Here is a 13896-nt window from a genome sequence, read left to right on the forward strand (position 1 = left end):
CACAGTAGTATTCCATCACCAACAGATACCACAGTTTAGCCATTTCCAAATTGAAAGGCATTCTCTCATTTTCCAATTTTTTGCCACCACAAAGAGCATGGCTATAAATACTAAATTAACTTTCTTGATCTTTATCTTTCCTAACACTTTTAATTATTGTAAAGTTCTCTTTGATCCCACAGTGGCATAGCCTTACATATCAGTGCCAATAATGGGATGAGTAAAAGAAAAAAAAACATTCTTACCTACCACGTAGATGGCTTATGAGTCTTTGTTCTCCCCCTTTCCCCCATCAATTTTACTTCCAAATTCCTCCATTGCTAATTTCCCCAATTTTTTGGCTATATAAACAGTTTTATTTGGGTAATATTACTTTTTCCAAATTAAACCTTCAAAAACTAATATTATTATAATAGCATTTTCTGATGGAGCTAATCAAGGACCTTCACAATCTGCTCTCCTTTAATACTGAAGAATATCTCATTAAAAAAATTTTTTTTTTTATTTTAAACCCTTAACTTCTGTGTATTGACTTATAGGTGGAAGAGTGGTAAGGGTAGGCAATGGGGGTCAAGTGACTTGCCCAGGGTCACACAGCTGGGAAGTGTCTGAGGCCGGATTTGAACCTAGGACCTCCCGTCTCTAGGCCTGGCTCTCAATCCACTGAGCTACCCAGCTGCCCCCAGAATATCTCATTTTTGTGTCAGTTTGGTTAGCCATTTCTGATTCAGTTGTTTCCAAATCTTTGATACCATACAAAGTGCTACTATTAATATTTTGGTGTATATGGGACCTTTCTTTCTGTCTCTAACTTTCTAAGGATATATGTTTAGCCTATATCGCCTCAGCATGCCCCCCCTTCCATCCTCTCCTTTTCTGCTCTTCTCTCAGAGGATGAGGGGGCCCTTTCATTGCCGATGCCAAAGCCTCTACTTACGCCTTTGTTCCCACCTTTTGCTATTTTCTCCTGACGCTATTTTTACAGGATGGTGCCAAATCCTTATGTTTATCTCTGCCTGGCCTTATTTTCTTCTTTTGTACATTGCCTTATAAAATCACAGTTGGTTGGTGAGTTCTCTGTGCATCTACCTAATATAATAATATAATAATCTATGTAAATAGCATTTACATAATGCTGTAAGGTTTGCAAAAAGGTTTACAAATATGATCTAATTTTATCCTCAAAACCCTAGGAGCATTAGCATTATTTCTATTTTGTAGATGAGGAATCTGAGGAAGACAGAAGTTGCTCAGGTCACACAGATGTAAATGTCAGTAGGGCTCAAGCTGAACAAGAATGTCCATTAAGCCTGGCACCAATATGGTCATTTTCTGAAGGGGTTGGGGGTAGAACCAGGCTCCCTAAAGAAGAGGAACTGGCTCAGGTCAGAGATGGAGTCACTCAAAGGTCCCTAAGAGCCATAAGTGGCTGTAGTACTTCTGGCCTAGGAAAAATAAGTACACCAAGTCTCCTGGAAAACTAAACTAAACTAAAATTAATTCTGAGAAGGGATCTGATATACTAGACTCACACAAAGAAGTTAAGAATCCCTGATGCACTCACTAATATTTGCAACCTGGGTGTCATTCTCAACTCTTCCTTTTCTTACCTTCCATATGAAATCAGTCACCAGGTCTTACCTATCCTCACCATTTATTGCATTCATTTTCATTTCTCTATTTATACTTCAACCAACCCAATCCAAGTTTTATCATCTCTTGCTAGAACCAATGCAATAGCCTCCTAATTGGTCCATTTGTATCCAAACTGTCTCTTCTCCAATCCCTCCTCCACACAGCTGCTAAACTGATATTGCTAAAACCCAGTTCTATGTATCATCCATCATTCAATCTTACATCACTGAGAAAATGTTCATCACTGAGAGAACACTCATTATTAAAGAGATAGACTCTGGAGACAAGGGATAAGTAGCAGTTTGAGATATTTTAAAAAATACTGTGCACTTTCCTAAATTTGATTTAGCTCAATCTTCTCCTATATAATTCTAGGCTCACTTCACTATTTACTTACATACCTTTCCAAGACAGACAGACAAACACACACACACACACACACACACACACACACACACACACACACACCCCTCCAATGATCTGCCCACCCAGCTGCCTGCAACAAAATGGGCAATATGCATATTTCATTCATTTTGTTATCTAGTGTGTGGATGATTACACCAATCCCCTTTGCATTGCTGCATATTTCCCTTAAGGAGGCTTTGTAGAGTTCAGAGGTATGATTTAATCAGGGCACTGTTATGTAGGAATAGCAACATTCTGGAGAATTTTCTTATTGGGAGATCTTTAAGCTTGCTTAAAAGATCTATCTATCTATCTATCTATCTATCTATCTATCTATCTATCTAATCTATATCATCACTCTTTTTATTTATTATCTCTTTATCATCTCTTTTTATCATCTATTTTCTATCTATCATCCATCTATTTATCTATCATCCCTTTCTATCTCCTTCTAACATCTATCACCTATCTATCATCTATCTTTATCAGAGGAATAGGGATATAAAGAAATATTCATTCCAAATATATGTATATATTTACATATGCACATATATAATTTATCTTGTTCATAGCTCTTTATTTGTTGATATTTATACACATATGCTTAAACACATAATATACTATATGAGTACTCACAGAAAACATACATATCCAAGGAGACAGACAACCTGGGTTCATTTTATACAAGTTATTACTAATATGTGCCCTTAAGGGAGTCACAATCTCACTGATCCAGTTTCTTCATCTGTAAAATGAGGATAATAATACTATCACCTTTAACCTCATAGGATTATTGTGAAGAAAGAATTTTGTAAATTTGATGTAAATTTGAGCTAATACCAGTCATTGTTAACTGAGGTCCAATAGCTCTCCAGAGGCAAAATGGGCTAGAAAAGGAGATTGCTCCAAGAAACTAATTAGTAAATAAGCATATTCTATATTGTTGCCACTTCTTGAATTTCTCCCCTACTTTTCTATCCCTCTGATACCTCTCATTCCTTCTCTATTACTCTATTATCTTTAGGGTTGACTTGCTGGTCAGGATTCAGACCTGAGACCAGAGTAGTCAGCAGCAACTGGGCTAGGCCAAACTCCAGGAACTATATGAAGGAAACAAATTATAAAATAAATTAGTCATCCAGACAACATGCTTGTTGAATCCTTTCTATCCAGGAACTATACTAAAAGTCAGATAGAGATATATGCGTACCAGAGAAATTTGGCCTGGAAATATGTATATGTATAGAGATAATAGTTGAACCCATGGGAGCTGTCCAAGTGACAGAGTATATAAGAGAAGAGAGGAAAGAATCCAGGTTAAGAATTTTGGGGGACCCCCATGGCTAGTGGGTATGATATGGATGAAGAACCAGAAAAGGAGAATTAGGAATGTTCAGAGTGAATGTCTAGAGGATGAGAACTAGGAGAGCAATGTCATGATAACCTATAAAAGAGAAAATACTCAAAGGAAGGTGACATCCAATTTCAAATACTATTAAGAGGTTAATGAGGATTCAGATTGAAAAAAAGCTATTTGATTTGACAACTAAAAGATTATAAATACAAGGCCTAGAATGGTACTGAGCATGCAGAATGAGTCTAGTTATTTGCTGACTAACTGAATGGCAACAGCATATTTTAAAAGCTGATTTTGGAGGGATCTTGAGGGAATCTGCTTCTGTGTGCTTTTATCACAGACAAGTAAATCCTTCCTTAGGGTATTTTTTGTGTCTTTTCCCCCTTTCTTGAGCTCTCTCATCAGATCCATTATTGGTCACTTTTGCTCTCAGTCACCACATGGAATTTTGTTCAGCATCTCTCTAGTGTACTGAAAATGTAATACTGAATAAATGAAAAAGCATTTATCAAGTGTTTCCTATGTCTCAAAACATTGCACTAAGTGCTAGGGATACAGATGCAAAAATTTAGACAGTCCCTACCCTCAAGGAGCTTATATTCTAATAGGGGAAATGACATTTTGGTTTAGAATCTGGTGATGGTGAAGGAAAGGCCAGAGAGGAGTCGATTAACACAGCCTTTCTTGGAGTAGTGACACAGTTGATTTGATTATGATTTCAAAACTCAAAAAAGGGAAGGAAGAATGAGTAGGTGTATGTGGGCAGTGGCACAAAAGCTGGTGAGAAGGCCTGGAGGTAAGAGAAGTGTCACTGGAGTTGTTCCTGGATGTAGTTGGTGACTGAAGCAATCATCAAACACCACAGAGGGGCGTTGCATTATAAGTATTTGTGTTGATGTTTCATCCCTTATAGAGTGTAAATAAACTCAATGAGGGCAAGAATTTTTTTTACCTGACCTTTGCTTCTCTTTGAGTGCCTTTCAGGGTAAATACAGGTTTGTTGAATGAATGACTTTGTCAAGGTACCTGCTTTATCCTACAAGACCTTCTGGAATATTAGAAGTCAGTTAATCTTCTTGAGCTGCTATTTCTAGTATATCCTTGATCTGAATAACACAAGGCCTCCAAAGTTAGGATACCGTGGTATTTGTCTCATTTTTCTGCTGGGAATGAGGCAGTAATTTTTAAGCCAGCAGGAAAATGTGTGCTTATCAGAAGCTACAAAGTTAACTTTAAGTACTATGTAAGGAAAAGGGATGTACATCAAAAACAATTATGTACATTGTGACTTTCATCCAAAGCAGTGCAGAAGACCATAAAGTTCAGCTTCTGGAACAACTAAGCCACATTCATTTTTATGTTTTCCTATAAATGAGAACTAGGGAAGCTAGATGGTGCAGTAGATAGTATGCTAGGTCTATGGTCAGATTCATCTTTCTGCGTTCAAATCTGGTTTCAAACATTTATTAGCCGTGTGATCTCGGATAAGTTATTTAACCTTGTTTGCCTCAGTTTCCTCATCTGTAAAATGAACTGGAGAAGGAAGTAGTGAACCACTCCAGTATTTTTGTGAAGAAAATCCCAAAGGGGGTCATGAAGAGGCAGACACAACAGAAAAATGAGTGAACAAAATAAACGAGACCTAAGGACAAAAAGAAATAGCCATAGAGTGATTTGCAGATGCTCTTCTTTAGAGATGACAAAGAGTAGTTGGCTTCATTGTGTGCCTAAAGGCAAAATGAAAGCACATCTGAAGCAGTCTGGTATAGATCAGTGATGTCAAGGTTAAATAGGAACTAAGGGACATTATAAAGATCTCTTTGGACAGAATATTGCCTTAGAAAACCATATATTATAATTATTTATGTTCTATTGTATTTTTATTTGTAGTGTTAAATATTTCTTAATTATATTTTAATCTGGTTTAGTCTGCCCTTGGGAGGATTGTGGGGTGCATTGCTATCTCTGGTGGAGGGGACAAGAAGTGCTACTCTTAGAATCAGAGGAGACCTATGTTTAGATCTTTCCTTTGATACCTACTAGGTATGTGACCATGGATTTAATCTCCTTTAGCCTCATCTATATTAAAATGGGGATAATACTTATTATTATTTATCTCAGAGGCCTATTGTGAGAATTAAGATAATGCAGATGAATAGACTGATAAACCTTAAAAATCATACACACGCACACACACACACACACACACACACACACACACACTCACTCACTCACCCTCCACTATTATTTTTTCATAGATGAGTTGATTCATTCATTTAACACACATTTTTGTTAATTGCCTACTATGTGTCACATACTGGGGATGGAAAGACAAAAAATGAGACAGTTCCTGCCTTGAAGGAGAACATATCCTATTAGGAAACAACATATGTGCAGAGAAATAATCAGAGTAGTTTCTGAGGGGATCAAGTCATATCAGTTTGTACTGCTTAGACTGAGCATAGCCTTCAAATTGACCTTCATGCTTTGGATGCAGCTTGTGTATCAACTTCCACTGAAGAACATGAAGAGAGAAATTTTGTGAAGAATTTATGGGAGGCTGAATGTTTCAGTAGAAAAACAAGATGTTATTCTCAATTCTCTTTCCCTAGTCCCTTCTAGCTCCATGCCATCTCTCATACGAAGTTCCTTCTTTCTCTCAACACAGGCACTGCCTAGTCCAGGTCCTTATTACCTCTTACCTGGACTACTGTAAGGGTCTCCTAAAAAGAAGTGCTAACAAGGTCTCCCTGCTCCTATTCCACCTACTTCGACAAAGATGCTAAAGTGATTTGCCTTAAATGAAGATTTGACACTGTTATTGGCACACAGTACTTCAGAATAGTATGGAGGCCTTTTCTAATGGGAAGTAGAGGTTTCTTTGGGCTTGCCAGGACTGTACCTAAGATGATCTTTTAGCATATATTATACAAAATATTTTCAGGACTTTGGTGAGGTGGGAAGGGAATGGTATCATTATCTCTCTTAAAATCAGGGATAGGAAAGAACAGAAAAGGAATCTTATTGTTTTGTCTAATACTCTAAGAACTGGTCAGATTATTGAAAATGAAGAAAGGAAAACTCATAGGAGGAAAGTAATAGTTGTTAAATCTAGCAAAGAATAGGAATAACATTTTATCTGGTATATACATTGTTTGTCCATAGCTTTTTGTCTCCCCCATCGGAATATAAGCTCCTTGAGGACAGGGACTTTTTATCCCCAGGGCTTAGCACAGTGCCTGACACTTAATAAATGCTTGTTGATAACAGGGGATTATGAAGAAACACCACATGTTTTTCATGACAAAATCTCACTTGTGAGAACCCTATTTGTCTTTGGAGGCTGAAAGATGGAATCGTTATTGGCAAGTGACACTAATACCTGGGGGACAGAAGTGCAACTTTAGGGCCTGGCAAGAATAGATATCTGCATAATGAGACAGTATGAGCTTACCCAACCATGTCTACAGTAAATCATAAACAGATGTGGCAACATCTGGTTTTTTTGTTGTATTTTTTTTTTAAGAAAAGGGAGGGAATATATTCAGAACCTCAATCTAGTCTCTGACCAAGAGAGCCTATGCCAGACTATGAAATTCCTGGTAGTTGATTCTTGCCAATCTTGCTTAGATCTTTCCCCCTTCCTGTCAGTTAATTACAAGAATAATTAATTACTCTTGATTTCTCTACATTTGTGCAGGCTGATCACTGCTGGGTGGGTCTCTTTCCTAACCTCTACCTCTTGTTCCCTTCAGGATTCAACTCAGCTGCCTTCTCCTTCAAGTGGTGTTTTCTGATTTCCTGAGTTATTAATGTTCTCCCCAGCTCCCATCTCTCCACATTCTGTGTACTTATTTTGTATGTATAGCTTGTAGTTACTTATCTGTGAATGCACTGTAAGCCCCCACAGTGTTTGGCACGTGGGCACTAAAGAAATACTTATTGGTCCATTATTCTATATATTTTGGTGTTTGATTTATTTTCTTTACCAATTTCATATAAGTTGTTCTGGATGGCTTCTTGCTTTGTTTCAGGTATGTCTAACTAAACTCCTTATGGACATGACTCAGAATGAGAGTCTAGTAATCTGGGTTCTAATTTGAGTTCTGCCTCTAAACAGCAGGGTAAAAGAGGAGGGTGGATGGAGAATCACGGTCCCTATATGCCTACTGTAAAGATAGGATTAACTCTCCCCTAGCCTATTTTTAGCTAAACAAATCAAGAACTCAAAGTACCCCTACTTAACACTAAGTAAGAGAATTTTGCTTGGGTGAGTAGCTGGCCTTCCTTTCCTGGCTTTGGAGAGGTTAGTCCCAGAGATTCCTGCCTTGGCTCTGGAGGAGGCTGCGTTGGTGGAACTCTAGCTGAAGACACCACTGGACTTCTGGCTGAGGATTACTGGGAAATCCACGTGGGGACAAGGAATGTGGGGAAGCCCCTGCGGGGCGGAGCCTCACTTCATTGGAGAAGCACTGGTAGGCTTATTAGAATCTATCTCTTTATCTATATTTTTCTACTTTTATTCTTTCCACCTCTTTGTAAATAAAGCTGCTAAAAGCCATTTTGACTTAAGCCATAATATTTTTAAATCAGTGACCATAATATTACTTTCGAACTTTCAAATTAGCATAAAAACTTAAATTTAAAGTCTTACACAATGGATATGCATCTTCTGTTATATCCAATCAAGTGGATATTTCTGGAATAGAAGCAGAGGAACTCTTTACTAATGTAGCTTGGATTATCCTATAAAATGAACTAGCAAATGCATGGTCAGTCTGGGAGGCCTATCCTACTCTCAACCCAAAGCGATTATCTATTCCATATTCAAAGAAGTCATAATCCTCTATTGTCTCTAATGAAGAATCATTTCTACTGGACTTCTTGATGGACTGAAAGGCATGAAATCTGAAGTATTATTTACTTTAGCATTCTTACTTATAGTATGGTTATATTTCATCCCATATTACTTAGACTACAATAGACTCAAGATTATGGCTATTAACTGAAATACTTTTTATTTCTATATCAATGTTGGCCTAGTGTTCTTTATGTAAACATTAATTTGTTTTTGGAATACCAATTCTGTGAGGAGAGTAAGTATTAAGCATTGTGGTTTTTTTTTTCAGTTGAGGAAATGGAGGCACAGAAAAATATATTCAGTTATTCAAGACCACATAGAGAATCAGTATTAATACATATTTATTAATAACAGGGATTGAACAAAGCTAGTGAGCCAATGAGGTGGCAGAGGGGATTGAGCACTATGCTTTCTGTCAGGAAGATCTGAGTTCAAACTTTACCCTAGATATTTGGTATGCGATTCTGGGAAAGTCACCTAATCTCTGCCTCAGTTTCCTCATCTGTAAAATGGCAGTAATAATAGCACCTACCTCTCAGAGTTGATATGGGGATCAAATGAGATAATATTTACAAATAGATTTACAAAGTTTAAATTATTATATAAATGCTATTTATTAAAACTTGGAAATTGAATTGAGACAGTTCAATTTATTTGTGTTCAAGATTGAGTATTTAATTTAATTCCTAATAATTCAGAAAGAATATAAAGAAATGCCTATATGCAAAATAATTCAAGTCTCTAATCCCTTTTAGCAATCTGATCTGATGAACTGTAATGCCTATTCACATATTTATATTTTTAAAAGTTTTGTCTTCTTATAGATTGTTGATTGATAGAATAAATAAGATTATATAATTCAACTCACCATTCCTTACTTACTTGTATAACAGAATGTCTGCAGCTTGAAGTATAGGATATGTGAAGAGACCCACTGTTCCCTCTTGTTTCAGGCTAGTATTCTTAGTCTGTGGGCAAGAAAAAGGATGGAAAATTCAGAACCTCTGGCTAACCAAACTATTGAACTACAGATATTTCTAAGCCTAGGGACACAGCACAGTAAAGTGGAAAGTGCAGAGGAGTATGAGTAAAGACCCTTGGGTTCTAGGCCTAACTCTGTTATAAATACTCTCTGTGTGATTTGGTAGCTCACTTAATCTTTCTGAAATGCAGTTGTTCCATTGGTAAAATAGGAATAATATCTGTCCTGCTTACTTCGTATGGTTCTTGAACAAGGAACCAGGGAGATACAGATGAAAATTTTTCATAAATTGACATGCAATACAAAGAAATTCATTCCTTCAATTCATTTGGTGAGAATTTATTAGCTAACCATAATGTGCCAGGCATCAGAGATAACAAAAACAAAAATGACATTGTTTCTTCTTTTAAGGAGTTTGTTTCTATTACAGGGAAATAACACTTGGATAAGCAAATACAAAATTTATTGAGGCCACAGAAGATGTAGGGGAGGATCTGGATAAGAATGACAGAAGATGTGTAATTGGAGAAAGCAGCCATGTTGATAGGGTCCCAGATACATGGGCATATGGAAGGAGAAATGCCTTGAGGGGTAAAGCACTGAGAGATGGTAAGGACTGATGAGGAATACTGAAAAGGAGAACTGACGAGTAAAGAGTTGTTGAGTGTTATTTCAGAACCCTTGAAAGGGAAGGCACTCTGATTTGAGATGATGAGAACCAAGTCAAACCTTAGGGCTTCAAAGCACCACCATCTTGCTTCTTCCCAGAGAGCTTGAAAGATCTGGCAATGCCATCTTTTAATTAAGCACTGGCACTTCAATGTATTACTTGTTCTTTGTGTAACTCCTGTTTGAGGGCATCAGTTCTGGAGGAAACCATGACAATTCTGAAAACTTGCAAGATGGATAAATGGGATCAGTGTTGATTGACATGGTTGGAGACTTTCTAATTTTAGTTTATCATATTACAAAAATAAATGGCAGTAAAGAACTATGAGTTATCTCAACTTAACTAATTTAGTCGAGCTTCCTTGAGAAAGTATAGCCTTTGTTTTACTGTGGATTTGAACTGTTGCCTGGACCTATTTTGTTTAAATGTTACATAAAAATGTTATTTCCCTTCTCCCCACAATGAACACATTCTTGCCTTGCCATCAATTTGTTCTGGTAAGGATGGAGCACAGATTCCAGGAGCAATGGATCCAGACTGTTAATCATAATAGGGAGGGTTCAAGGTCATTAGCAACTTAAACAAAAAGCAGACTCTGGGTCATCTGTTCTGAGATTCAGAGCAAGAAAAACCATAGATTCGTAGAATTTTGAATCTTGAAGGGCCTTGAGAGTCTAACCACATTGTTTTAGCTGTGGCCTAGAGATGTTAGGTGACATGCACTTACTAGCTTGCCAAAGTTAGCACAGTTAGTTAGATGAGCTAGAAACCGCAGTTCTTGTGATACGGTAAGACAGGCCAATTCAGTGGTTAAAACAGAAATATGTAGAAAAGGAAAAAAAAATCCATAATGATGGCATTTAAATTCATTTTATGTTTCCTGCTTTGAAAATATTTACCTTCCACTGGGGTAAATTTTGTAACCGTGGCATCCTGACCAGACATCCAAGGATCCAACTTAATTCAGAGTGCTCTGGCACCTAAGGAAATGAGAAATTACATTATAAATATATTGCAAATATTTTAATGTATATAAAACAAGAAGATAAGGGTAATCAAGTATTACCCCCAAATACCTAGAATACTGAGGAATTTTGACAGTGAAGAGAAGACAAAAGGGTTTGGCTTTGACTATCACATCTAGATGCTAAAAAAAGGTGCTGGATAAAAAGAATTGAAACGAGCTATTTGGTCTAGGAATCATTAGTCTGAAAAGTAGCAGAGATGGTGTCTCCACTCTTAAGGAATATTTCTTTTCCACAGTTTTTTTTCTTTTCTCTGTGGCCTCCCCTCTTCCCAAAAACTAGTAAGAGGGCCAACTTAGTCTGTAAAGTCTCTGAGTCTTGTGAGGAGGGCCCCAAGGAATGGGTTGGGAGCGCTTCCAAATTATTTCCTCAAATTTGCTAAACTTATTGGGGGGGGGGATTCTTGTCAAAGGACTTTGTTAAAAGCTGAAAACAAAGTTGGGGGTGACTCTTGGGTCCAGGGCAAATTCTTTCTGATGATCTAGAGTTTTATTTAGGGCAGGGCATCCCATCCTCAGCCCTTGGGATTCCCAGTCCTTCATTAACTACAGCTTCTTATCCATGTGATTGCTTTAAAAAGCAGAGATTGCTTCCAACTCTGAAAAGTGACACCAAATGTGTTCTTTGTGGGTTTTGTGAAGTGAACAGAGAGAATGACATTGACTCGGCTCAGGCTTGTTTCACTAAGGATTCACCATCTGGAGAAGGAGGGTTTTTCTCTCTCTTTCTCCCCCCCCCCCCCCACTCCCAAGCCACAGAGAAAGAAAGGTTGTTTTTCACTTGTTTGACAAGAACTCCCTCATAAAGCTATGCAAGTCACTGAGCTGTCTCCATCATCTTCCTTCCAAGGCAGCATTTGGGTTTCATTGAGGGCAGTGGCTTTGACAACAATGTCTGCAAATTGCTAACTGCTGCTGTAAACAAACATCTATCAGACAAAAACTGTAACCTTGGCTATAGCAAAATGCACTTCCATTAGAAACTAATACAATAAGAGCTGTATTTGGCATGGGGAGGGGAGAGGATTTGGTGAGAGAGGAGTTACTTTTTCTTTAATGAACTGAGTAGAAGGAATGAAAATATAGGCAAACAAGCACAGACGTATGGGGAAATCCAAGAAAATTTCTTCCTTTCCTGTCTAGATATGATGCTCTGTTGATGGATTGCAAAAAGCCACCACTGTGTTTCAATGAAGTGAACTGTTTTCCTTGGAGAAATCTTATATTTGGACATATGGAATGAAACCCATTTAATATTTCATGGGGGATTCTCTTGGTATTGCCCAAACAAGGGAATCAAGTTAATTTACCTAATAATCGTAAAGAAAAAGTAGGCAAAGGGTCAAAACCAACTTTTTTCTCATCTTACTTTTGATAACTTTTAGATTAATAACATAGTTTGAGGTTCAGTTCTCTTACCCTTTACATTTAACACAGAACTACAAATATTTAGATTTCTAGCAGCGATAAAAATGAAAATTTGCTATCTGAACAGGATAATTTGTGAAATACATTGTAAGAACACAAGAAAAATAATAGCAGAATATAGAACATAGAACCAACCTAAATGGTTTCATGAAAAACTACAAAACTATTTTAGAAAGGGGAAAATGAAGGCATGGAGTTGATAAAATGACTTGGACAGCCATATAGTAAACTAAATATAATGATTAAACTACAGCTGAAGATTTCTCGTCCCATCATCCTAAAACCAAAGAATCTTAGATTCTTCAGGTTTGTTTAGAAAAGACTCTCATTAAAGCCCAAATGATAGGATATTATTTGGGGAGGAATATCCTCCAATTTTTTTTTTTAACCACAGTGTCAGTATTTAGCCTAGCAGGTTGGACATGAGCAAACTTAACATTTTATTTGAAAAGTGAGAATAAAATGGTTGTAGCATATTATATAGAAGGAAATGTTTAGACAACACAGCATAAATGATTCTATCAAAGAAATAAAAGAGGAAGTACTCACATAGTTAGGAGTAGAGAATGACCAATAGATGACCCATATGTTCTACTGGTACCCATGCAAATTAAAATATTTAGTAGAGGGGCTCAGTACGTGGGATGACCCTTTGAGGGGTAGGTCAGAGGGAGGATATAGAGCAGATCTATGAAGTATAGGCAATTCTGGACAGCCTGTAATCTGGACCCTGGAGGGAGATCTCACATTGATAAGAACATAGATCCATCCAAGTACCAATGTGAATTGATGGTTTGAACTGGGGACAAAAGGACAACAATGATATTTGTTGTGTAGTGCCTACCCTGTCAGTGCCTTATATATGTCATGACAGAAAATCTGCAAGTAATGATTGTTTGCATTGTAATCTTTGAAATCAATTGACTCTGTAACTTGTGGTGGATTCTCATGCCAGACATAGCCTCTGCCAATGCCATTGGCTCATAATAACAAACAGGCTGGTCTCTAGATGAAAACAGGAGGTGGTAGGAGAACTATGGAGACCTAAGAAGTATATCCAACAAAATCACCAGCTCTTATAAGGAGCCAAAGGTTTCCCAGAGTTAAATTAATGGAGGTCTTCTAGTTCAGAGGATTGTTTTGTGAATAAGGTTAAGAAAATTTAGAATGTGAGGAGACGCTGAAAAGAGGCAACTGGGCTGAAGAGAGAAAGAGATCCTTCCCAAAACACCTGGGAAGAGCAAAAGAAACCCAACATTGGGCCTGCAATGCTGTATCAGATGATGCTAAAAGATACAGCTGCCCGGGATCAATCAAGCCCATTCAAGCAATCACCTAGGGCATTAAAACCTGGATGGGAGCCCTAAGATACTTTCTCGTCTCCCAGGACCTGTCTATTTCCTATGTAAATATTATCTTCCCAGGAAGTATTTCCTGTAGTTTGGCTAAAGATACTTGGAAAATTATTCAGACTCACAAATTCCCATTTATCACTTCCTCTCAAAAACGAGCAATTTCATGCTGAGTTATTTTC

At 37.4% G+C, this 13896-nt stretch overlaps 1 protein-coding gene across 1 annotated transcript in view; it reads right to left on the bottom strand.

The window, feature by feature from the left end:
* Positions 1-13896, bottom strand: part of WARS2 (tryptophanyl tRNA synthetase 2, mitochondrial) — a 78867-nt gene that overhangs the window by 15798 nt on the left and 49173 nt on the right. Inside the window, exons 3-4 of the mRNA XM_044672511.1 lie at positions 10810-10890; positions 9141-9226 (exon numbers count right to left, since the gene is read on the bottom strand). Coding sequence (XP_044528446.1) covers positions 9141-9226; positions 10810-10890 — 167 coding nt within the window. The remainder of the gene's footprint in view (positions 1-9140; positions 9227-10809; positions 10891-13896) is intronic.

Source organism: Gracilinanus agilis, chromosome 4, assembly GCF_016433145.1.
Source record: "Gracilinanus agilis isolate LMUSP501 chromosome 4, AgileGrace, whole genome shotgun sequence".
Lineage (NCBI taxonomy): Eukaryota > Metazoa > Chordata > Mammalia > Didelphimorphia > Didelphidae > Gracilinanus > Gracilinanus agilis.